This window comes from Rana temporaria, chromosome 7 (assembly GCF_905171775.1).
Source record: "Rana temporaria chromosome 7, aRanTem1.1, whole genome shotgun sequence".
In the NCBI taxonomy this organism is placed as follows: domain Eukaryota; kingdom Metazoa; phylum Chordata; class Amphibia; order Anura; family Ranidae; genus Rana; species Rana temporaria.
Genome location: NC_053495.1, coordinates 29112658 through 29138548, shown reverse-complemented (window position 1 = coordinate 29138548; position 25891 = coordinate 29112658). Strand labels below are relative to the sequence as shown.

The 25891-nt window shown below is 44.0% G+C and overlaps 1 protein-coding gene across 5 annotated transcripts in view; it reads right to left on the bottom strand.

Annotated features, from left to right (window-relative positions):
* The window catches only part of PTPRG (protein tyrosine phosphatase receptor type G), a 634330-nt gene that overhangs the window by 81767 nt on the left and 526672 nt on the right, over positions 1-25891 (bottom strand). For all 5 annotated transcript variants that reach the window (XM_040359120.1, XM_040359115.1, XM_040359118.1 and 2 more), the window contains one exon: positions 17546-17637. In XM_040359120.1, coding sequence (XP_040215054.1) covers positions 17546-17637 — 92 coding nt within the window. The remainder of the gene's footprint in view (positions 1-17545; positions 17638-25891) is intronic.

Genomic DNA, 25891 nt, shown 5'->3' with positions numbered 1-25891 from the left:
ATCTGTGCCACCCATAAGTACCCATCAGTGCCACCCATAAGTGCCGCCTATGAGTGCCCACCAGTGCCGCCTATGAGTGCCCACCAGTGCCGCCTATGAGTGCCCACCAGTGCCGCCTATGAGTGCCCACCAGTGCCGCCTATGAGTGCCCACCAGTGCCGCCCATGAGTGCCGCCTATGAGTGCCCATCAGTGCAGCATACCAGTGCCGCCTATCAGTGCCACCTCATTGGTGCCCATCAGTGCCACCTCATTGGTGCCCATAATTGAAGAAGAAAATGTACTTATTTACAAAAAAATTAACAAAAAAAAATAAAAACGTAATCTTTTTAAAAAATGTTGGTCTTTTTTTAGTTGTTGCGCAAGAAATAAAAATCGCAGAGGTGATCAAATACCACCAAAAGAAAGCTCTGTTTGTGGGAACAAAATGATAAAAATTTCATTTGGGTACAGTGTAGCACGACCGCGCAATTGTCATTCAAATTGCGACAGCGCTGAAAGCTGAAAATTGGTTTGGGCAGGAAGGTGCGTAAGTGCCTGGTATGGAAGTGGTTAAGAAGCCTGTCATGTAGCTCCCTTTGTGAGTACATTACCTATACGTTTTTAACATTCCAAATAAATGACGTGTCTACTACGCTCAGAAGGCGCCGCTTCTTTTCTCTTTTGATAAGAGACAAGGGCCTACAAATGGGGTAAACCAATGAAATGTGTAGTTTATGTATCCCGCCTCCATCGCCGAAAAGTTGGCATGAGACTTTTCTGCAATCAATAAACTTCTTGTAAAAAGCAGAAATCCGTTCTTTTTGATCCTTTGTGGTGACACAGCGGTAATATTGAAACCTCGTTAAAAATTAATTCTCGCTAATGAAATCGCCGCGTAGACTTTATTAAGCCGAATAATAAGGGAGGCAGACAAATAAATCTGGACTTCAGCTAGACAAAACACATACTTGAAAGGGCAGCCTTCCCCGTCGCAGGGGGGCTATTCAAAAACGCCGAGCGCAGGACGACACACAAGTCACATTTCTTTCTACCTCCTTTTTTTTAAAAAACTTTAAAATTTCCCATCCAGCCAGACCTTCCTAAGGTATGATTATGTAGACAAAAGGAGGCAGGCGAGATGGGAATCAATACGAGTCGCTGACATTGATTAGTCAACGAGAACAGCGGTGAGGATTTTAATTACAGCTGGGAGTCAAAACACTGCCAGGGATTGGAGCCGCAGCATCTAATTAGGCAATTCCTTTATATTTAATATTATGAATGTGGGGAGGACAACAAATTATCTCGCTATTATTGCCAGTTTACTCTAAGGCATAAATCAAGCAAATACATAATAAAAATAAACTACTGTTTTCTCTTACCCACTGTAAATACAGATCTATGCATTATATGTGTGGTAGGCTTCCTTTAGAATTTTGCCGAAAGGGTATTTTACACTTGAGGCATTTATATTTATTATTTCCCATGCTGGGTCTATTGACATCAATGTGCTGATAAGGGGGAGGGGCTGCCACGTCAAACACCAACGTAGGTCTCAGCATGGGCCTTCAATGCAGAACAAAGGGGGAACGTTGCTTTGTGCCCGTGTGTACTGTGCCAATTGGTTTCATGAACTGAATATAGTATGCTTGATGAGTATTGAGATCTAAACCCCATATCCACTTCACCTCCGGAAGATTTACCCCCCGCCCTTCCTGACTTGGCTATTGCGATATGACCCCGTTTTACTTTATCTGACAATTGCGCAGTCGTGCGACGCTGTACCCAAATAAAATGTATTGGGTAGATTCAGAAAGAGTTAGGCCGGCTTAATCTACGCCGCCGTATGTTTAAGCGTATGCTCAAACAGAGATACGCTTAAACATATCTAAGATAGGCCGGCTTGCGCCGTCCTATCTTAGATTGCAATTTTTCGGATGGCCGCTAGGTGGCGCTTCCATTGCGGCCGGCGTAGATTATGTAAATGAGCTTGTACGCCGATACACGAACGTACGCCCATCCGCCGCAGTCGAATTACGTCGTTTCCGTAAGGCCTTAGGCGGCCTAAAGTTATTCCACCTATGAGGTGGAATAACAATGTTAAAGTATGGCCGCCGTTCCGGCCGCGAGGTTCGAATTGTTTACGTCGTTTGCGTAAGTTGTCTGCGAATCAGGAGTTACGTCGTTTACGTCCATGTCGAAATCAATAGGCCCGTACAGCGTACTTATCCGCAATGCGCACTGGGGAATGTAGGCGCCCGGCGCATGCGCAGTAGCAAAAAACTTCAAAAAACTTGAGGTCAAGCCTCATTACTATACAACACACCCCCCTCCAACCAATTTGAATTAGGCGCCCTTACGCCCGCCGCGATTACACTACGCCACCCTAAGTAAGGAGGTAAGTGCTTTGAGAATCATGTACTTGCCTCTCTTACTTAAGGCGGCGTAATGTAAACACGCTAGGCTACGCCGTCTTAACATTTCACGGCCGTACCTGAATCTACCTATATGTCTTCTTTTCCCACAGATAGAGCTTTTTTGGTGGTATTTGATCACCTCTGCTTTTTTTTGCTTTTTAAACAAAGAATGACGAGAACTTTGGAAAAAAAATATATATATTATTTTTTTACTTTCTGCTCTTTAAACACATCCAATAAAAAATATATATAATTTCTTCATCGATTTAGGCCGATGTGTATTCAACTACATATTTTTGGTAAAAAAAAAAAATCCCAATAAGGCCCTTTTCACACTGGGCGCAGGAAGTTCGTGGCGGTATAGCGGCGCTATTTTTAGTGCCGCTATACCGTTGTTTTTACCACGATATTCGGCTGATAGCGGAGCGGTTTTAACCCCTACTAGTGGCCGGAAAAGGGTTAATACCGCCCGCAATGCGCCTCTGCAGAGGCGCATTGCGGGCGGTATTAGCGTTGTGCCCCATTGTTTTCAATGGGAAGGAGTGGTGGAGGAGCGGTAAACACGCCGCTCCTTCACCGCTCCAAAGATGCGGCTAGCAGGACTTTTGGAGCGGTCCTGCTACTGCACCGCTTCAGTGTGAAAGCCTTTGGGCTTTCACACTGAAGACGGCAGGGCAGGGGTTTTTCAGGTGGTATTTAGGCGCTATTTTTAGTGGTAACCCCCATGAAAAATGCATTGGTGTGAATGTATATTGATTGGGTTGCACAAATGTTATAGCGTTTACAAACTATGGGGATATCTTTATGTATTTTTTTTACTAGTAATGGCAGCAGTCAGCGACTTATAGTGGGACTACGATATTGCGGCGGACAAATCAAACCACATTTTTTGGGACCCAATTACACGAATACAGTGATCAGTGCTAAAAAATATGCACTGTCATTTTACAAATGACACTGGCTGGTTATCAGGGGCAATCAAAGGGTTAATTGAGTGCCTAGCTAATGTTTCACTGTAGCGGGGGAGGTGCCTTTACTAGTGGAAGATATGGATCAGAGTTCCTGCTTTACAGGAACACAGGATCCATGTCTGCTTACTGAGAGAATGACAATCTGCCTTGTTTACATTCTGTCATTCTGTCAGTGTAATGAATGATCAGTGGGTGCTGGCGGTTATCGGATTAGCGCGTGCCCACTGAGATCGGATCTGCGGGACCCACTGTGTAAAACCACAGCAGGAGCGAGCTGCCGGTGGAGCGTACTCACACCAAAAACCCGTGCAGAATCACGTACATATGAGCAACTTGGCACAGCGCGACCGCCCTGTAGCAGTAATTCTGATACGGAGCGGTTGCCAAGTGGATATAAGCTTTTACATGTTAATGGAATTTAAAAGAGGTTTCCAATCAATTGAAATCTGCAGATTTTATTAAATAATACTTAGTGATCCTGCCATGAAAAGCCACCAGCAGTAATCATTGCATTCTGCTGGTGGGGAAGCCCCCCCTCCACTCCTGCCAGCAGAACACAATTGCACTGCAGGAGGGATTCCCTCATCAACACGGACTGGGTTGATGGATGAATTGAGCAATTTTCTTCCCTTCACCTCGTAGTTGAAGGAAAGCAATCTGCATAATATATGGCTTGCCTACGTTTTACATTGAGCATGCTGTGCAAAACCATCCACTGGCTTCTTGCATGCCTTGGCTTTTCCAACAGCAAGATCTCCCTGCCCACCGAAGAGTTACGAGTGTTCCAGCTCATCCCTTTACATTACGTTCTCCATAAAATAAAATAAAAAATAAAATCAACAGGGAGAGTTGGGACCATTCAATGTCCACAGCAGATATGCAGACCAAATATTCAACTCTCTAGTATCCAGCAACATTTTAAATTAAGTTTGAGTGGGCGGACCCTTTAAGACTGTGTACTTTACACCTGGTTTTGATTTTTATAGTGTCATATGGTAGACAGATGTCTCACCAAGAAAAACAATGGGTGGTGAGACTTCTGCTCCTCCCTGCGACCAGGAGCCAACACTGCAATCTCTATGAGATAACGAGCTCAGTCAACAATAAGAAGCTTCTCTTAACCCTGCACAGCCGGTTAAAGCGGGAGTTCACCCGGAAATAACAATTTTTAACCTTAGATTCCTGCTCATTTTGTCTAGGGGAATCGGGTGTTTTTTTAAAATCGAAGCTGTACTTACCGTTTTAGAGAGCGATCTTCTCCGCCGCTTCCGGGTATGGGCTGCGGGACTGGGCGTTCCTATTTTGATTGACAGTCTTCCGACAGGCTTCCGGCGGTCGCATTCATCGCGTCACGATTTTCCGAAAGTAGCCGAACGTCGGTGCGCAGGCGCAGTATAGAGCCGCACCGACGTTCGGCTTCTTTCGGCTACTCGTGACGCGATGGATGCGACCATCGGAAGCCTGTCAATCAAAATAGGAATGCCCAGTCCCGAAGACCATACCCGAAAGCGGCGAAGATCGCTCTCTAAAACGGTAAGTACAGCTTCGATTTTAAAAAAAAATAGCCGATTCCCCTAGACAAAATGAGCATCAATCTAAGGGTAAATTTTTTTTTATGGGTTAACTCCCGCTTTAAGCTGGCCATAGACGGTGTGATTTTCTTTCCTGCAATTACGAGAGGTCAACTTGGGTACATTCAGCCTGCCTACACATGGTTCAAATCTTGCCCTTCCCTGCTGGACCGGCAGAGATTGAAACGTCTGTAGCTGGCTTTATTAATGTGCGATCCCTAGGGCAGGTACATCACCTAAAAAAGCCATCTAGAGCATGTTCAAAGATCTAAACTTTCAGGATAGTACAAGTCTGAGCTGAAATAAATCTAATCAGGAAATGTTTTACTCTACTTCCTTGCAGAAGAATATTTATTATATTATTATACAAGATTTATAGAGCGCCAATAGTTTGCGCAGTGCTTTACAATGTAGAGGGAGGACAGCACAATTACAATACAGTTTACATTCTAAAGCAGTGGTTCTCAACATCTCTAGTGCCGTGACCCCTTGATAAAATTTCCCAAGTTGTGGGGACCCCCAACAGTAAAATAATTTTCGGAGTGTGGGTTGTCAGCACCCAAGGCAAGACAAGTAATTTGCGCCCACCCCCAGCCCACGGACATTTAGCGCTCCCTTACACTCATACAGTATTCGAACCCCTTATGGTATATTTTACGATGTACCACTCTCTCTCTTTGTTCCCCTTTCTTTCCCTTTTATCTCTCGCTATCCTAATTTCTTGTTTTTCCCCCCCCCATCCCTTGCTCTAGCGGTCTTTCTTGTTCTGTCTCTTATTCTTTCTCCCCCCTTTTCTTTGTTTCCCCCCCTCTTTTCCTCTCCCTTCCATGTATTCTCTATTTTTATTCATTTTTTTTACTCCTTGGTTGGGGGAGGGGGGATTAGTGGCATTGCTGGCACAGAGTTGGGATGAGTGGCAGTGCTGGAGGGAGTTCTGATCAGCCAACTTAGTTGCTCTTGATCAAGTTTGTCTGTTAATCTGAGAACTGTAGTGGGGACTTTTAATGGCAACTTTAATCACGGGTAGTGTTACTCACTGTGTCTCCGACTTCGTGGTGTCCCGTAACAGTGACACCTATTCCAAAATCAGGAGATAGGGTCTCCTCCAGCCTCTCCCACTTCACATTCCTCACCAGTCAGCTGACCTCTAGTCTCTGCCTCCCACCCATGCCGTGAACTGAATGTGTGGCTGCAAAGAGATTTTGTGGGTGGCCACGGGCTCCAGGAACAGCCCAGCTAGGCTTCCGTAGGCTCCAGGGACAGCCCTTCTGGGCAGCCGCAAAAAGGCTGGGAGAGCGGTGCGGCCTTCAGAAACAGTCCAGCATTTAGTGACCCCTGGCAAATCGTCATTCGACCCCCAAGGGAGTCCTGACCCCCAGGTTGAGAACCACTGTTCTAAAGGGAGGGCGAAGGTAGTTCAAAAGATACTGCGTGGGGTTATTTGATGGGGGTGGCTTGGGTATGGTTCTTAGATGGGTTTGGGATAGGCTTCCCTGAATACATGAGTTTTTAGGGATCTCCTAAAGGGGGACAGGGTAGGGGCTGATGGGACATACCGGGGCAGGAAGTTTCAGAGGATGGGAGAGGCTCTAGTCAAGTCCTGTAGGCGAGCATGGGAGGTGGTAACAAGGGAGCTACAAAGCAGAAGGTCTTGGGAAGAGCGGAGGGGACAATTTGGGCAATATCTGCAAATGAGGGTGGTGAGGTAGCTGGGGCGATGTTGTGGATGGCCTTGTATGTTTTGGTTAGAATTTTGAATTTTTTACGGTGGTGTAATCAAAGCTACTGTAGTGAAGGGATTGGCAGAGAGGGGCAGTAGTCACAGATCGGAGAGTGATTATAAAATAATAAATAATAGCAAAGCTCAGGTGTTAATCGGACACAAACATTATGAAAGTGTCAGTCTTTGTTCCTCCTCCTGTCCGTCTTTTGTTTCCAGCAGATACAATATTTCCAGCTCTCATTCAGAGAGATTCTACAATTATACTGTAGGATGACACATGATTGTCATAATTATTGGTACCAATAGAGTTTTCCAGTATGCTCGTACATTGCTCTACCTCCCCCCAGCTGTACCATGGCCCTGGTCAGGACCCAAAGACAGCAAATGCCAAGGCGATGGGTGAGGCCGGTCTTTAAGGCACAAACAGTGCTACACAGTTGGTCAAAGACATAAGATGGCAATTGCCCCATCTCACGGTTTCTGGCTGGGGGTAATTATCGAACATTGACATAAAAATAAGACAGGACAGAAAATTAACTCCTGTAGCTTTTTCCCCTTGAATGGAACCTGTACTTTGCCTATGCCATGTACTTTTCAGGGAATGAAGAGAGTGCGACTCTTTCCCCTTCTTCCAACAGTAATGCTCGGCATTTGGCTTGTTAAGCACCCAGCACTGCCCCTTGCATTGGAGAGAGTCTACAGCCCTGTGTTAAATACTAAATCATGACATGCATACACATGGCTTCCTCACTCCCAGTGGCTCAAATGAGCAGCAGGGGAGCGAAGGGAAGATGAGTATGAGCAGCTGATCACCAGAGAGGTCTGTTTTCACTTCACAGGTTTTCTAAGGCATCAGCTTGAATGGTTGGTCAAGCCAGTGTTCATGTTTTATTGGAACCACAGTGCTAATGTAGCGCCTTGAATTTTGAAGGGCACCTTGAAGTGCAGACCATGTAATCAAGCAATGAAATCATCATAAACTGAATTACTGGCTGATATTCTCTTTTTTAGAGCTGAACTTTAGAAATGTAAAAAAAAAAGCATTCAGTCCAGTAAAGTAAAATGTATTTCTACACAGATCCAACGTAAGTACACTAGGGATCATGTTTATGGACCTCAAAGTCAGGTCAGCAAAATCCCATTAAAGTAGAACCATATGAATTTTTTTTTTTTTTGGGATAGAGTAAGGCCCTTTCACACCGGCGGGCCGTTCCGTTTTTCAGGTGGACCCGATCTGACGCTCCATACATCTCTATGGAGCGATGGATGTCTGCTGTGACATGCCCAATGACATCCGATCCAAACCGCTCCGATATGTCCAGACGGATGGAAACCCTATTTTCCATCCATCTGGTGGATCAGATGAAAACGGACAGGCGGTCCGTTTTCATCCGATCCCCCCATAGAGGAAAGCTCCTCTCGCGGTCACGTCCTGTGCGTCCTGTACGTCCTTTACGCGAGAGGAGCCGAGCCCGCCCGACTATACCCGAGTGTACTCCGCTCGGTATATGTCGGCGCAGTGGTTCGAACACAGCGCGGGAAGGATCGAGCGGGGAGGACACCACAATGGCCGCCGCAGGACGACGCCAGACCGGACGAGGACTTGATGGACGACGGGCAGGACTCGATGGACGGCGGGCAAGACACCGACGAGGGGCATCCAAACTAAGGAATTTTCCTTTAAGTTCGGGGGTGCGTTTTGCACACAGTGGCCCCGATCCAGGTCTTCTGGCCTCCTCCCCCGCAAGAACTAACCCCCTTCATGGGCGCTCTCTCCCATGGGTGTTAGTTCTTGCGGGTGCACATCCGTGATAGAGCCGGCGGCTATCGCAGCAGACTGCGTCACTCGGCCACAGCGCGCCGCGTCATTGGATGCGATTGAGCGAATGGCTTTGCTGCTATCAATCCATCCAATCTAGCCAAACAACGGCCAGACTGAGTGGAGAAGAGGACCCCGGGGGAAAGCGCAGCAGGTGAACAGGATCAGGTAAGTAAAACGGGGGGCTGGGGGACCGTCATTGCCAGCTTTTTTTCACCTATGATGCATTAAGGTGAAAAAAAAACGAACCTTTACAACCTCTTTAATATTGCTTTGATATATGGGATCTTAATGATCCAGATTATGTTTTTTTTGTATGCAATTCTGCAAACTACTACTAAAAAAAAGTTTATCAATTCGATAAACTTGGGTACAACCAGCTAGCCAGATTCTCTTACAATTATCGATAGCAGCTGTCACTGTCTTCTCCCGACCGGGACAGCTTCCCCCGCAGTCAATTGCTTGGCGGGGGAGGGGGGGATTCCCTGGTCAGCACTGTCTTTGTTGATGGGGGAATCGTGCACATTTCTTTCCTGCAACCTGTGATTGCAGTTAGGAAATTTGCAGCATGTATAAGGCAGTGTAGAAAAGAATTCCAGATCTTTAGGTAGAAATCAATTCACATACTTAGCTGTTAGCAGTTCAACTTTAACATGCCTAATTCTCATTAATTCTACTCATTCACCTCTTTGTTCCCCTCCCCATTGCCTGATCCTATCTTGTAATCCTCTTTGTAACCTTTTGTATTAGGATGTCAGGACTCTCTTCTAACCAAGTGTGACAAATGGAAAGTGGAAGGAAACCTCCTCTTTGCCTTACACACACACATATCATATATATATATATATATATATATATAAAAAATTTACATTCTATATCCATAACGTTGGAGGGCCGATGAGTTGCTTTTTTTTATTGCAGATATTTTTATTACGGGTTCATTAACACATAAAAGCCAATTATGAGGCTTTCCTGCCGATGCATTGATCTGTTCCTGACCTCCTGTACCCTTTACTAGACACACAGCCTCTTTAATGCCGCTTTATTCTGTCATTTTTTGACAAATGTAAATATTCAGGCAGCCTGTTTATGTCAATGGCCCCAGGATGTGGCTCCGCTTCGCTGTCTGCTCTGAATGAGATTCCAAGGTATGCCGCGTCATGTGACACCCGGGCGTTCAGAATAGATCACATAGCATTCTGCACATTAGACCCCAAGCAGACATCCTCGGCTGCCCTCCACCACAATGGGAATGCCCTCCACCACAATGGGAATTTTTCAGCATGGTCATAGATTGTTCCACAGTGTTGGTGATGAGATGGCTCAGCAGACGACGACAGGAAACGTGCATGATCACATGAATTTGTGTCATTCAGTGCGAATCTGATGCAATTTTTCAAGGTGCGATTTCTGTTGCAATTCTAATGCGAATTCTGAGGGCATTTGGAATAGCTGGAGATAAAATTTGCACCGAAACCCACACTAAACTCACACAGGACCCTTTTTTTGATTGGATCAAATTCGCACCACATATATGTGAACAGCCTTCATTCTAAAAAAAATCTTTTTTTTTTAGATGATATGTGAATCTATGCTTTTAGAATCGCATCTGATCCGCATTGAATTTGCATTAGTGTAAACTGGCACTAAATATGTTTCACAGATACCCGCTTTTTACCGGAGAGTGCGAGGACTGATACTTCCGGTCAAGTTACACGTGGATAGGAGTACCGATACCTTTACCATGTGATCTGAGCCCATACAAAATTATTGGTCTCAAATCGCATTGCAAAGAATTGCATGCAATGTTTGCGTATGCACTAAAAAAAGAATGCATAGAACTGCAAACAAAGGGCAATGATGTGAATGAAGCCTTTCATATAGCGTTGTACCGATACCTGTATCAGTACCAGCGCTTATACAAAGCATTTGCATGAGTACTCGTGCAAATGCTCAGATACCCAAACCAATACCTTTGTGGTGCCGATTTAAAGCGGGGGTTCACCCGTACAATATACTTTTTCCCCTTAGATGGATGCTCGTTTTGTCTAGGGGAATCGGCTAGTTGTTTTAAAATATGAGCTGTACTTACCGTTTACGAGATGCATCCTCTCCGCCGCTTCCGGGTATGGGCTACGGGACTGGGCGTTCCTATTTTGATTGACAGTCTTCAGAGAGGCTTCCGACGGTCGCATCCATCGCGTCACGATTTTCCGAAAGAAGCCGAACGTCGGTGCGCAGGCGCAGTATAGAGCCGCACCGACGTTTGGCTTCTTTCGGCTACTAGTGACGCAATGGATGCGACCGTCGGAAGCCTCTAGGAAGACTGTCAATCAAGAAGGAACGCCCGCTCCCGAAGACCCATACCCGGAAGCGACAGACGATGCATCTCGAAAACGGTAAGTACAGCTCATATTTTAAAACAACTAGCCGATTCCCCTAGACAAAACGAGCATCCAGCTAGCATCCATCTAAGGGGAAAAATTGTTTATGGGTGAACTCCCGCTTTAAGCCCATGCAAAATGAATGGGCTCAAATGTGATTTGAACAGGAATCGCACCGTATTCCTGTTCAAATCGCATGCAATTCTTTGCAGTGCGATTTGAGCCCCTTCATTTTGTATTGGCTCAAATCGCACCACAAAGGTATCAGTACTCATGCAACTGTTTAGTTTGGGCACCATTACAGATACCAGTATTGGTGCAACCCAATATAAACCCTATATATAGGCTTCATTCACATCAGTGCCCTTTGTTTGCAGTTATATGCATTCATTTGTTTTAGTGCATACACAAAGATTTTGTACATTTTGTGTTACCATCCACGTTTTCTTGAGCTTATCTGCACTGCTTTAAAAGATGCAAATTTTGTGCTGCAGTTTGAAAATGGCCGTTACCCGACTGTCATTTTGATCCTCTGCCTTTAATGTTCCTTAAATCATGGACCTGGAACAAGGTCGTTTACCAGCTATTGTGCAAATCAAATTTTTTATTTGTATTGAGTTTTATATATATATATATATATATATATATATATATATATATATATATATATCAGGGCTCAAAATTTCAAGTCCTGAGCTACTAGCCAGGCCTCAAGGCGTACTCGCCACCAGTTGCCCCGCCGAACCCCTACCATGTTCCGCCCCCTCATCCCACCCCTAGACACGCCCTCATAAATCTCATGAAATTACACTTCAATGTTTTATGTAGAATTAAGTTATAAAATAAATATTAACAACCTTATCCATGCCCAAAAATGCAGCCTGCCCATGTCTACCATTGCAGCCAAGTGTCCCCCACATTGCAGCCAAGTGTCCCCCACATTGCAGCCAAGTGTCCCCCACATTGCAGCCAAGTGTCCCCCACATTGCAGCCAAGTGTCCCCCACATTGCAGCCAAGTGTCCCCCACATTGCAGCCAAGTGTCCCCCACATTGCAGCCAAGTGTCCCCCACATTGCAGCCAAGTGTCCCCCACATTGCAGCCAAGTGTCCCCCACATTGCAGCCAAGTGTCCCCCACATTGCAGCCAACCTGTGCTAGGTAAGAGAGGAGAGGAGCCGCCGCCACCTGGTTGTTCAAAGCGTGGGGAATATAACAGCTTTCAATTCAATAGCTGTGTCCCCCGCCGCGAGCCGTCATATACAGCCCCTCCCCCCTTGTCCGGGAAACTTTGATAGACAGATCACTTGTCCAATCCTGGGATGGGTGGTCTGTCTATCAAAGTGCCCAAACAAGGGGGAGGGGCTGTATATAACGGCTCGTGGCGGGGGAACACAGCTATTGAATTGAAAGCCGTTATGTTCTCCACGCTTTGAACAACCAGGCGGCGGCTCCTCTCCTCTCCTTGCTCGCCCCCCCTGCTCCCAGGAAGCCCACACTCGCCAGCTCTCAAAATGTACTCGCAAAATGCGAGCAGGCGAGTGTAAATTTTGAGGGCCGTATATATATATACACACACGAATCAAAGTACTGAGGGAAAAGATAAAACGCTTTAATTTCTAATATCTGATGGGCATATAAAGGGCACATCCACCTGACAATTATATATCTCTCTATAGATATATAGATCTATAGTGTGTGTGTAGTTATATTTTTATATACACATTATATATATATATATATATATATATATATATATATATATATATATATATATATATATATATATATATATATATACACACATATATATATATATATATATATATATATATATACACACACACACACTATATATTCACACATAAATGTATATAAATCTGTCCCTGCAGGTTCCCAAACCCAATCTATCCTCCTTTATTGGTGAATCCCTCCCGTGTTAGTGATCTTAATTATTAATTGCCTATTATAGTGGGAAATACATGAAAGTATGTGCAGATCTAGGATAATCCATCATGAAAGACTCGGATCTATATGCAATCGGTCCCTGTTACTAAATGAGGTACTAAGTGCCTTAATTCACAAGGAAGGATCAAGGGGTCCCAAAGAAGGGATTCCCATGAAGTGATGCGTGTTCCCACTGACAGATCTCACCTGGAAAATAGATTGGGCAGGTGCTGCACTGAAGAAGAAGATGGGATTATAAGGACTGACTACACAATGAATTGGGAAGTAAGTTGCTGCCGTAACTAGGAAAATGCAATTTAGATGTAAGCCACCCTTAGGCCCCTTTCACACGGGGCGGATCAGTAATGATCCGCCTCCGTATGCTCAGTGGGGATCGCTCCGTTGATCCCCATGGATGACAGGGCGTTGGCCATGAACTTGTCGTGCATACAAGCGGCAAAGAATTGTTGGCCAGCAAAGACGAAACAACGTGTTTTTTCAGCTCTTTAGCGCCACCCTTTGGGCAACTTCTTCTAAGGTTATGGTTAACATTAATTCTGAGCATGCGTGTTTGTACTTAGGAGTTTTGTCTGAAGGACTTGTGTACACACACGATCGGATAATCCGACAACACTCATTTGTTGGCGAAAAATCCGACAACGATTGTTCGATGGAGCATACAAACCTTCAGATTTTCCGACAACAGCCTGTCATCACACATTTCCCGTCGGAAAATCCGATTGTGTGTATGAGGCTTAAGAGTCTCCAGCTCATAATATCCTGCATCGGACTCTATTTGGTTGCCAGTGTTGAGTCCAACCACCAATTCGTCAAAAACTACAATTACTGTTGGTTTAAAGAAACTGGAAGTTAAGTAGTTGGAGTTTCTGACAGGTTGGAGAATTTGACACAACATCGACACTGCCACTTGATGTTTCGACAAGGGACTTGTGTGACAACACGGGAGTCTAGTTGGGAAACAGTTGTCACCCCAAAACAGGAAGAGCCAGAGCAATGGACTTTATATAAGGATTACCAGGTACGCTTTTGATGAAACCTGCAGAATTAAAAATATCTAAAATAACTTTACTTATCTCAACAATCTGACATATAAATCTCTGCAGAAAATGTATTATTGACCAACCAAAAGTGTTATACCACACTAAAACTTTAGCCAACCTCAAACAAATTAACCTCTGAAGAATTGACCAGGAAATCACCTGTGATGGAAAAGATCATCGACCCATTATAGCACAGTGCGAAACATCATGGTCGAGTGTGCTCCATTCAGCAGAGTTTTCCATACTTCCTGTTGTGTCACCAGGACAGGAAGTCAAGAGGAATCTCTACTGAGACGCGAGGAGGAATCAATTCGAAGTACAGCCAGGAATAAACTTTTAGATAAGTTCAACTAAGCCGGAAACCAGAAACGTGTCTATTCCTATGTAAACTTTTAAGGAATGTCTCACATTTAGGCTTGATCTGAAACGTATCAGACCTTGACAGTATTGTGCGCAACATTCCAAATAAAGGGACTGAATACGGATGGATTTGTTGCACCAACATTACCATAAATTCCAGAGAAGCTTTGGGGTTTTAGGTTTTTAACACACCTATAAGATACGCTGTCATGCTTGTATTGCTGTAGATTAAGGATGAGCTCCGGCGTGTTCGCACACCCCATGTGCAGAGCCCGCCAGAAAGTCGGCACCGTGCTGCGCTAATCACAGGCAGGGAGACATTTCCCGAAGCTCAGCTGCAGAGATCAGGAAATGTCTCTCTACCTGTGGTTAGCGCAGCGCCGTGCAGACTTCCTGGCGGGCTCTGCATGTGGGGTGTGCGAACACGCCGGAGCTCATCCCTACCGTAGAGCCATTGGATAATTGTAACCATACATCCAGTCCTGGTGACAGAAATCTCCCCAAAGGAGACAAAGATAACACAGCCAATCCAAAACTAAAAGTGCTCTTCAAAGTTTTATAATTAAAGTGCATCTAAACCCGGAAATCTCCCCAAAGGAGACAGACAACACAGCCAATCCAAAACTAAACAAGTGCTCTTCGGGCTGGGTTCACACTTCTGCAAATTGGATGCAGGTTTCTCAATGGAGCCGGTTCACACACCTCCAGGGCGGCCGTGGAGCGCACTGCAGAAGGGTCCTGTGCGTCTAAGTTTCACAATCAGGTATATCTAAACCCAGATTTTTTTTTTTTTTTAACTGCTTGGTTTATTAAAGTGGAGGTTGCCCCTAAAAAAAAATTCTAACAATACATTAAGACTTTTTTTTCGTACATACCTCGTTATCGCCGTTTCATCCCTCGGCTTCCGGGTATGATTTTTGCTGGACTGGGCGTTCCTAGTTGATTGACGTTCCTCCGACCCGAGCATACTGCGCGTCACGACTTTCCGACAGAAGCCGAACGTCATTGCGCAGGCGTCGTATAGAGTCGGCTCTATAAGGCGCCTGCGCAGCGACGTTCGGCTTCTTTCGGAAAATCGTGACGCGATAGATGCGACCGTCGGAAGCCTGTCAATCAAGAAGGAACGCCCAGTGCTGAAGACCATACACGGAAGCGGCGGAGAAGATGTATCTCTAAAACGGTAAGTACTGCTTCGTTTTAAAAAAAAACTAGCCGATTCCCCTAGACAAAATGAGCATGAATCTAATCTTAAAATTTTTTTTGAGGGGGAACTACCGCTTTAAATATGCCAATAAATGTGTTTCATCACTTTGATAAGTTCAAAAAATACCCATTGATCCTGCCCTAAATTTTGAGCTGCTAACTTCCTGTGCTCTCTCTGCTTTCACACTGGGGCCGCCCGAACATTAGCGCTAAAGCGCCGCTCGTTTTAACGCTGTTTAATCGGCACTTCTCGGACGCAAGTGGCTAAAGAAAGGGTTAAAAGCACCAGTTTTGCGGCACTTCCGAAGCGCTTTTCAGCCACTTCCGAAGCGCTGCCCATTCATTTCAATGGGCAGGGCATTTTTTGGGAGTGCTGTATACACCCCGGTCCCAAACTGCCCCAAAGATGCTGCTTGCAGAACTTTTTCCAACGTCCCGCAAGCGCACCGCCCCAGTGTGAAAGCACTTAGGTGTTCACATTCAGGAGGCATGGGAGGCAGTTTTAAGGCGCTTTACAAGCGCCATTTCTAGCGCTAAAATGCCTAAACTGCCTCAGTGTGAAAGTTTAAAAAAGAAAATTACATCTAAGGACTGCCAATACAATACATTTTTGTTTTTGGGTTTAGATACACTTAGATCAACCAGATAATCTTCCCTTCAACAATTTATCAATCAATATTTCCAAAATCTACCATAGCTTTCATACATACGCCTATGACCATTATATATGTGTAGCTGACCTGTAACCCTAGTCCAAACCTATTTTCATAGTGTTGGATTAAGTGGAAAGGGGTTAGAACCCCTTTCAGTTTTTGTTAAAGTGTTACTAAAACCCAGGACCCTGCATTCACTATATCTGTTCTCCCACAGTACACAGAACATGAAAATGCTATTTTAGTAAATATACCCTCTCATCAGCAGTATATAGCAGTCTTGTGACTTCTATCAGCGACTGGCTGAGCACTGGTTAAAGCTTGTAGGAGGAGTTTCCATTCACCTCTGACTGTCCTATGAGTCTGCATGACCCCTGACCCTCTTGTCTGGACAGTGCTGATTGGTCCTGTGCTGATCACATGCACCCTTCCAAGAAAAGAAAATCTCTCTAGCAATACACACCAAACTGAGCATGTGCAGAGTGCCCCCAAGGCTCTGTTCTATCAGGAGATGGATTGGGGACAATGGAAGGGGAGGATCACAGAAGACAGGGTCAAACAACCTTTTTACAAGAGGAGGATTAACCCTGTAGGTCCCACAGTGAGTATAACAAACATGCTTTACTGCAAACAGACTGATTTTACTGTTGTAGGATTAGCAAAACTTTAATGTATGTGTCTCCACTGGAGATATTCACCATCTCTAGTCAAAAAGTTATGGTTGTCACTGCAACAGAAGGTGAGGAGATATCAATGGGGACAGCTGCTCTGGTGAGAATTGTGTTGGGGGGGGATTTCACATCACTAAGGCCTCGTACACACGAGGGGACATGTCCGATGAAAACGGTCCGCGGACCGTTTTCATCGAACATGTCCGCTCGGAGATTTCTGTCTGATGGTTGTACACACCATTAAACAGAAATCCGCGCAGACAGGATACGCGGTGACGTGGCCGCGACGATGACGCGGCGACGTGCGCGACCCTGGAAGGTCAATGCTTCCACGCATGCGTCGAATCACTTTGACGCATGCGAGGGCTTTTGGCCGAGCGGACATGTCCGGTGAGTCGTACAGACGACCGAACATGTCCGACGGACAGGCTTCCAGCGGACATGTTTCTTAGCATGCTAAGAAACATTTGTCAGCTGGAAACTGTCCGATCCGCCGGAAAATTGTCCGGTCGGCCGTACACACGACCGAACATGTCCGCGGAAACTGGTCCGCCGGACCAGTTTCAGCGGACATGTTCGGTCGTGTGTACGAAGGCCTAAGAGATTTCTTATTACTTCCTGTTGTGTCCCGTTAATGTGAAGTGAAGAGGAAGCTCCCAAATTTGATACAAACAGCAAAAAAGAGAACTTTCAATAGGTCCTTAGTAAACGGACAAGTTGCGTCAGCCATAGTTGTATAAAATGGCTACCTACTGAGATAATTGAGATCAGCATTGGTTACTGTACCTGGAATAGGGATGATGGGTATGTTGTCATTGGGGACGACTCTCGGCGAGCTGCTATCATCCACATAAAAATGAGCCGTCTGGAAACACTTCCTGTACAAGAGAAGAGCACAACATTAACCACCCAATCTCAGTCATTCCGACAGAACTATTCCACTTTTATAAATTCAAAATGCATTCCATCAAATCAACAATCAAAGTTGCTTAGATATTCTTATCTCTAAAAGTAAAAGCCTCTCTCGCAAATTTTTTGATGATCACAATTTTTGTCTAAGGGTTGCCAGGAACTTTCAACTGCAACTCTGATGAAGGAAAAAAGACAGATCACAATGAAACTCTTCAATCATCTTCTGCTATAAGATTCAGTCTAACAGCAATTTTCTATATTTTGATTGACCACCAATAAGATATCAGCTGTCACTTTACTTTGAAGCTATGAAAAGGAAAAGGAATTTGGATTGGGTGCTTGGGGCAACGTGTCTACTTTTCCTTTCTATACCCTTTACAAAATGTACCTTTTAAAGGCAAATACTAATAGAAGCCAATACATTTCCAGTTGTCTATTCTTTAACACAGGTATGATAAAAAAAATGACAAAAAAAACGAACAAAAAAAACGAACAAAAAAAACGAACAAAAAAACGAACAAAAAAACGAACAGAAAAACGAACAAAAAACTAAAGTCAAACCCTGCCCCTAAATTTCTAATTGGGTGCCTAGGGCAATGCCCCTACTCTTTCTTTCTGCCACTTTAGGAAATCTAAAGATAACATCTCATGGATATGAAGAAGTTCACTAAACAGAACATGTTTTGGCCAAGTCCACCAGGACTGGATTAAAGTTACAATCTAATATTAAATTCCCGGCCCAGCCATTTTGCGCCTGACACAAGGCAGCGCCAAAAACTCCTGACTCCTCCCACGCTCCTGTCACAGTGCTGAAGATAGGACTTTTAACTGCAACTCTGATGAAGGCAAAAAGACAGATCACAATGAAACTCTTCAATCATCTTCTGCTATAAGATTCAGTCTAGCAGCAATTTTCTATATTTTGACTGACCACCAATAACATTTCAGCTGTCACTTTACTTTGAAGCTATGAAAAGGAAAAGGAATTTGGATTGGGTGCTTGGGGCAACGTGTCTACTTTTCCTTTCTATACCCTTTACAAAATGCACCTTTTAAAGGCAAATATCAATAGAAGCCAATACATTTCCAGTTGTCTATTCTTTAACACAGGTATGATAAAAAAAAACAAAAAAATAAACGAACAAAAAAACGAACAAAAAAACGAACAAAAAAACGAACAAAAAAACGAACAAAAAAACGAACAAAAAAACGAACAGAAAAACGAACAGAAAAACGAACAGAAAAACGAACAGAAAAACGAACAGAAAAACGAACAGAAAAATGAACAGAAAAACGAACAGAAAAACGAACAGAAAAACGAACAGAAAAACGAACAGAAAAACGAACAGAAAAACGAACAGAAAAACGAACAGAAAAACGAACAGAAAAACGAACAAAAAATTAACAAAAAACTAAAATCAAACCCTGCCCCTAAATTTCTAATTGGGTGCCTAGGGCAATGCCCCTTCTCTTTCTTTCTGCCACTTTAGGAAATCTAAAGATAACATCTCATGGATATGAAGAAGTTCACCAAACAGGACATGTTTTGGCCAAGTCCACCAGGACTGGATTAAAGTTACAATCTAATATTAAATTCCCGGCCCAGCCATTTTGCGCCTGACACAAGGCAGCGCCAAAAACTCCTGACTCCTCCCACGCTCCTGTCACAGTGCTGAAGATAGGACTTTCAACTGCAACTCTGATGAAGGCAAAAAGACAGATCACAATGAAACTCTTCAATCATCTTCTGCTATAAGATTCAGTCTAGCAGCAATTTTCTATATTTTGACTGACCACCAATAACATTTCAGCTGTCACTTTACTTTGAAGCTATTAAAAGGAAAAGGAATTTGGATTGGGTGCTTGGGGCAACATGTCTACTTTTCCTTTCTATACCCTTTACAAAATCTACCTTTTAAAAGGCAAATATCAATAGAAGCCAATACATTTCCAGTTGTCTATTCTTTAACACAGGTATGATAAAAAAAATGAAAAAAATAAACAAAAAACAAAACAAAAAACAAAAAAAATAAACACAAAAATAAACACAAAAATAAACACAAAAAATAAACAAAAAATAAACAAAAAACAAACAAAAAATTAACAAAAAACTAAAATCAAACCCTGCCCCTAAATGTCTAATTGGGTGCCTAGGGCAATGCCCCTACTCTTTCTTTCTGCCACTTAATGAAATCTAAAGAGAACATCTCATGTATATGAAGAAGTTCACCAAACAGAACATGTTTTGGCCAAGTTCACCAGGACTGGATTAAAGTTACAATCTAATATTAAATTCCCGGCCCAGCCATTTTGCGCCTGACACAAGGCAGCGCCGAGAGATCCTGACTCCTCCCACGCTCCTGTCACAGTGCTGAAGATTCAGAAACAAAGTGCAAATCCTCAACTTTCCACCACTGATGACTCTACAATGGAAGCTGGACACAAAAAAGTAAATGCGATTGGTGCATTGATTCAATTTGCTCTACAACAACGCAATCTTCCTTTAATTTGTGACAAATCCACTTTAATTTGTTGACTTTATCATACAACAGGGGGAAAAGGGGACACAACTGTTCCCAAGCAGGGAGGATGTTGGTTTTGCATTATTTAAAGCAAAGCATGTTCTGAATCACAGCAGGGAAGGTTGGGCAAAGGTTTACCCCGACACAGCTGTTAAAACACAGAGAAGCTACACCATCACAACACCACCAGTATACTATGGAGAAGGCCTTTCACAAGAGCCTGGGGGAAAAAAAGAAAAAAATAAATAAAAAAAGAAAAAGGGCCCACAGCACAAATATACAGGGACACCTTGGAGGGACTGACAAGGACACAGCTACGAAGACACGGCTAGAATTTACCTGTACTTAAAGCAAAGCAGAGAGCACAGGCTGTTCATCATAGACAAGGCACTAAGCAGCAAGGCATTGAGAGCTCCAAGCAGCTTTTGCATGTTGAAGTTGAATGAGCCTTGGCAGCAGAAGCAGCCGCGTCAGTGTGTTCACTGCTGAGAAGCCAGGGGCCGGAGCTGCATATTTAATGAGCCAGTACTGTGTAAGCTATTGTGGCTGGGATGGGAGGGGGGTCTTCTCTTGTCTGCCTGGAGTCCATAACAATGGACCTTTTCCAGGGAGCTGATCCTCCCCTTGCTCTACTGCTTGGCCTTTAATGAACTACTCTTCCCAGCACCTGTCTAGGGCTTTGATTACCCATGTGATTTCATGGATAGATATTCATGCATACAGTATGCAAAAAAATGTTGACGTTGGAGCATCGAGCTGCATAGTTTCAAATTTAGAAGGCAACATTGTGGTCACACTACAATATGTTCAGTGCATGCAGCATGTGAAAGCCAATAATTTGACCAGTGTATCATACCAATATACATGTCTTGTTTTTTTCATGTAGAATTTGTAACTATATGTGTACATAGGAGGCAGCCATGCATGCTCATTATGTATGCAGACTCTGCTTCCTGATTAGCAATGCCTTAGCTGTTCCTCTCTCTCAGCGAAAGTCTACTAGTCAGGTCTGGTTGACTGTCCTGACGGAACACAAAGTACTCTCTGTGTTGCTGGGACCATACCTTAGCTGATGTTAAAGCGGAGATCCACCCAAAAATGGAACTTCCGCTTTAAGGGAAGGTGACGCCCTGACATGCCACATTTGGCATGTCATTTATGGGGGGGGCGTGGGTACCTAGTTTTGACAGGTACCCAGCTTCCACTTCTGCTCGTGCCACCTAGACGAGTCCTCCTCTCGCTCTCCATGCAATCTTCTAGGACACGTCACAGGTTCCAGAAGATTGATCGCCCATTCAGGACGCACAGCGCAACTTGCGGATGCACATTGCGCACCCAGCTTTGAAGCCACAAGCTGTCCCAGCCGGGTGCCCACACTTGCAATGCCGGCGCCGCGGAGAGGAAGAGAAGCAAGGCTTCGGGCGGCCGCATCGCTGGACCATGGGACAGGCGAGTGTGTGTTTATTAAAGGTCAGCAGCTACACTTTTTGTAGCTGCTGACTTTTAATAAACAGAAAAACAAATGGAACTCTGCTTTAGATTTAATTAATTTATTCATTTTTTTAAACACTTTTTAATTTTTTTTTTTAACTTCATCGCTAACACAAGGGGAGAAGGTGACAGATACTCTTCATGGACACATCAAGGGTCTATTAAATACCCCCTGCCCTCTAATGGAGCCAATTAAGCAAAGATCTGTGGTGGCAGGGTTGCGGCCTTTCTTATTTTAGTAAAAGTGATCAGGTGGCTGTAGACCTACCCAGATCACTTTTAATAAACAGCCGACCACCAGCTGTATAAATTTTTTTTTTTTTTCACTATGTGCTTTGGGGCATTACCCATAGTTTACTCCCATAGATGTAGACAGGGATGTAGAGCAGGGGTCTCCAAACTGCGGCCCTGGGGCACTATTCCTCCCACTGATATGAGGCACTATTCCTTCCATTGACACCAACAAGGGGGCGCTATTTCTTCTACTGATATCAATGATAGGATACTATTCCTCCTACTAATAGGGGCCCTACTCCTCCTCCTACTGACCACCAACCCTGAGGCCACATTTATTCTCACCGGTGCTGGGCCCGGGGCATTTTCTGCCCCCGCTGGCCACAATCCGGCCCTCCTAAGGTCTGAAGGACACTAAAGTGGCCCTTTGTTTGAAAAGTTTGGAGACCCCTGATGTAGAGTGACCACTTAGGCACAAACCTTGTCCAAAAACATGACATGATTCCCTGCCAAAGATCATGAAAATGAAATCGCTGACCTACTAAAACACAACCCAATACCCTGACTGATTTTATAACTCACAGCTCTGTAAATTTCCAATCAGAGCGGTATGGTCATACACAGAGTAAGCATCTGCCCTTCCTAGTTCTAGAAGCTTTAATAAATTTACCTGAACGTATTTACAGTCTAAGCCCGCCTCCTTGACATTCGACTTAATTTAGTCTCCACAAAAAAAAATTGGCCGTAAATTTAGGAAATAAAATGTCTTTCGAGTAAAAAAAAAATTCTAAATTAAAAAGCCTTTCTGAGAAGTACACACAGAGATAATGTCAGTTAAACAAATATTTTCACTAAATAGCAACAATAATTCACAAAATGGCAAGCGTTACAGTGTTCTGTGAAGGTCACCGCTGATGGAATGTACAATAAAAAATGTGTTCAGCGGTGTAACACTTCCACTTCATGTTCGGTGACAGCTGCAATCTGGAACTAGGCCAAAATAAAGCAAAACCTGCACAGACTCTAGTGCTACTTCGGGAGGACTGGTGACATAGTAAAAAATAAATGCAACACCAGAGAAAGCGCACATGGGCAGTTTCTGATATCTTTGGAGGTATTTATTCACCCAACCCAACTTTGTGACAAATGCACAGGCAAAATGCACAATCTTGTTAGTCTACCATTAATACTTCCTAAGATACAGGTTTTCAACAGCAGAGGTTTTCATGCCCTAGTAGTTTTCATGCCCTACATCTACACTGGATCATCACTACCTAGAAAAAAAAAAAAACATCATAATATAAGAAAAAAAAAAAAACATCGAGAGGCCTGTCACTGAACCCGGAAATGCCGACGAATCTATTGATAACATCAGAGAACATGGTGTCCTGGGACGGAGCTGTGGCCAGGCATGAGATGATCTCAGCAGGTCAATGTTGGATCTGAATGGATAAGTATCTGAAATGTGCAAATACCACCATCAAGTAACTAGCCAGAAAAAAAAATGGGGAGGTCAGCCGGAGTTCCTCTTTGAGACCTGACTGAAAACCCCTACTGTTTCAAGAGACCCAGTTTCCCATACCTTCCTTCTACTTTTTGATTTGATGGTCTGTGCCCATGTTTCGGTGCCTATTTTGGGTTGCCCCCCACTACGCTCAACTTTCTCTTTTCTCTAGTGTCTCAGCCATTACCCAAATCTACCACCAACCCTCCCTCTCCCACCTACAGCATGTTCCAGGATTAGGTTTCTCTTTTACTTTGTTCCTGTTGTGAGAAAAGGTTTTCATTACTCCCTATGACATCAACATCAGGCTTGTAAGATTCTTGCAGGGGCAGGTACGTGGGCACACCTCCTGAACTACATCTCCCAAGAGCCCTTTCCCTACACACAGTGTGTACACTAACTCTTTGGAGTCAAAGCAGAAATAAATTAAAGTGGAGGTTCACCCAAAAGGTTAATTTTTAACATTAGATTGGGGCTCGTTTTGTCAAATCGGGTGTTTTTTTTTAAATCGAAGCAGTACTTACCGTTTTAGAGAGAGATCTTCTCCGCCGCTTCCGGGTATGGGCTGCGGGACTGGGCGTTCCTATTTGATTGACAGGCTTCCGACGGTCGCATACATTGCGTCACGATTTTTCGAAAGTAGCCGAACGTCGGTGCGCAGGCACCATATAGAGCCGCACCGACGTTCGGCTTCTTTCGGCTACTCGTGACGGGATGTATGCGACCGTTGGAAGCCTGTCAATCAAATAGGAACGCCCAGTCCCGAAGACCATACCCGGAAGCGGCGGAGAAGATCTCTAAAACGGTAAGTACTGCTTCGATTTAAAAAAAACACCCGATTCCCCTTGACAAAATGAGCATCAATCTAATGTTAAAAAAAAATTCGGGTGAACTCCCGCTTTAATGTATGCAATTGGAGAAGGACAGAGAGGACCGAGGATAGGAGGAGTTCTATAGTTCTGTAGGCAGGGTTGACAATACTGCTTTGAATTTTAGTGCAGCAGAGGGATGGTGTTGTCAGTTCAAACAGGAAGTTAGGAGCACACAGGAGTTCTGGCAGGAAGACAGCTATTTTTTCTGTACTTATAGCATTTTTAGAAGGGAGAAAGGTGTATGTATTGCAAAGATGTACTACATGTATTTAATATTTTTTTTCCCCCAGACAATTTGTTTAAAACTGTCCAGTACATATCAAAGTACATAGGTACAAAAACGGTACAAGACAAAAATTCTGGTGTGGTTTTATTAGAACACCTACCACCCAGCAGGCAGAGACCTAACAATGTGCCAATCAATAGCTGCCATCACTCTTGAACGTTAGACAGTTTATCATCTGTTATTGAGTGGAGATAGCTGTGCATTATTTAACAATATGTTACTTTGGTCCTGCTGTGTTTTGTCCCAAATTCTAGAAATCCCAGAGGGCAAAAGATGTTGGATGCATATACACACAAAGTAAACTACACATCCAGAGCAGCAGGCAATGTGCAAAAGAGGAAAAAGCCATTCACACATGGTTGACTATTGACCAAATTAGGTCATTTCAGCTATAACTTACAGAGAATCAACTTGTCTAAAGGGAAGCACAAATCATTAGAGTTCCAATATAACTGGACTGTCCCAATAGTGGGGTCCTGGAGGGTGCAGTGCTCCTCTAAAGTGGGGGTTATCAGGTCAAACAGAGAAGATAGGAGGCTTAGGGCTTAAGGTAAACCAAAAACATTTAAAGCTGAAATCCAGGCAGATATAAAAAATATACAAATTAAAAAGGTTTCCTATGAATATTTAATATTAATACATTCATTCACACTTGTCTGCTTTCATGCAGCAAAAGGCATGCATTTACAGCATAAAAATGCATCCCATGCCACCAGTGTGGCTGGTTTTCATCTGTGCACTGCAGAATAACGTGAAAGGGAAGGGAGAACTATATGGGCCTATTAACACCCAAGTGTATGTGTGGAACATTGTTAAGCCAGAATTACTAAATTTGGCCTCATGCACACACTTTGCCCCTCTGCATGAGATCTCGATGTTTTAGTGTGGGCAGAAGTCACAAACGCACCAGCCAGCTTTGCCGTGGGCAGCCTGTAAAAGTCTACGAGAAGCTTTAAAACCTGCAAGAGAGATGGTATAAGAAAGGCTAACAGGCATTCAGGTGGCAATAGTGCCACCTCATGATTGGCTTTTTATGACAGCTGAACGTTTTAAATGGGAATGCCGCACTGCAACCATGAGCCTAGCGCTTGGCTTGTGGTTTTGACACAGACCCATTCACTTGATTGGGTCATAGCCAAGCTGAGTAAAATTCTATGATGTTCAAGTATGTATTTACTATACAGCTTTTTTTTATCTCACAGTTGACCGATATTGCTAAATCTCCTGATTGTACAGATCTTGCTATACATCAGCCTTCATTAAATGGTGGACCACGGTCCAGACCCAGGTCGAGTGCAGCTCTTGACCACC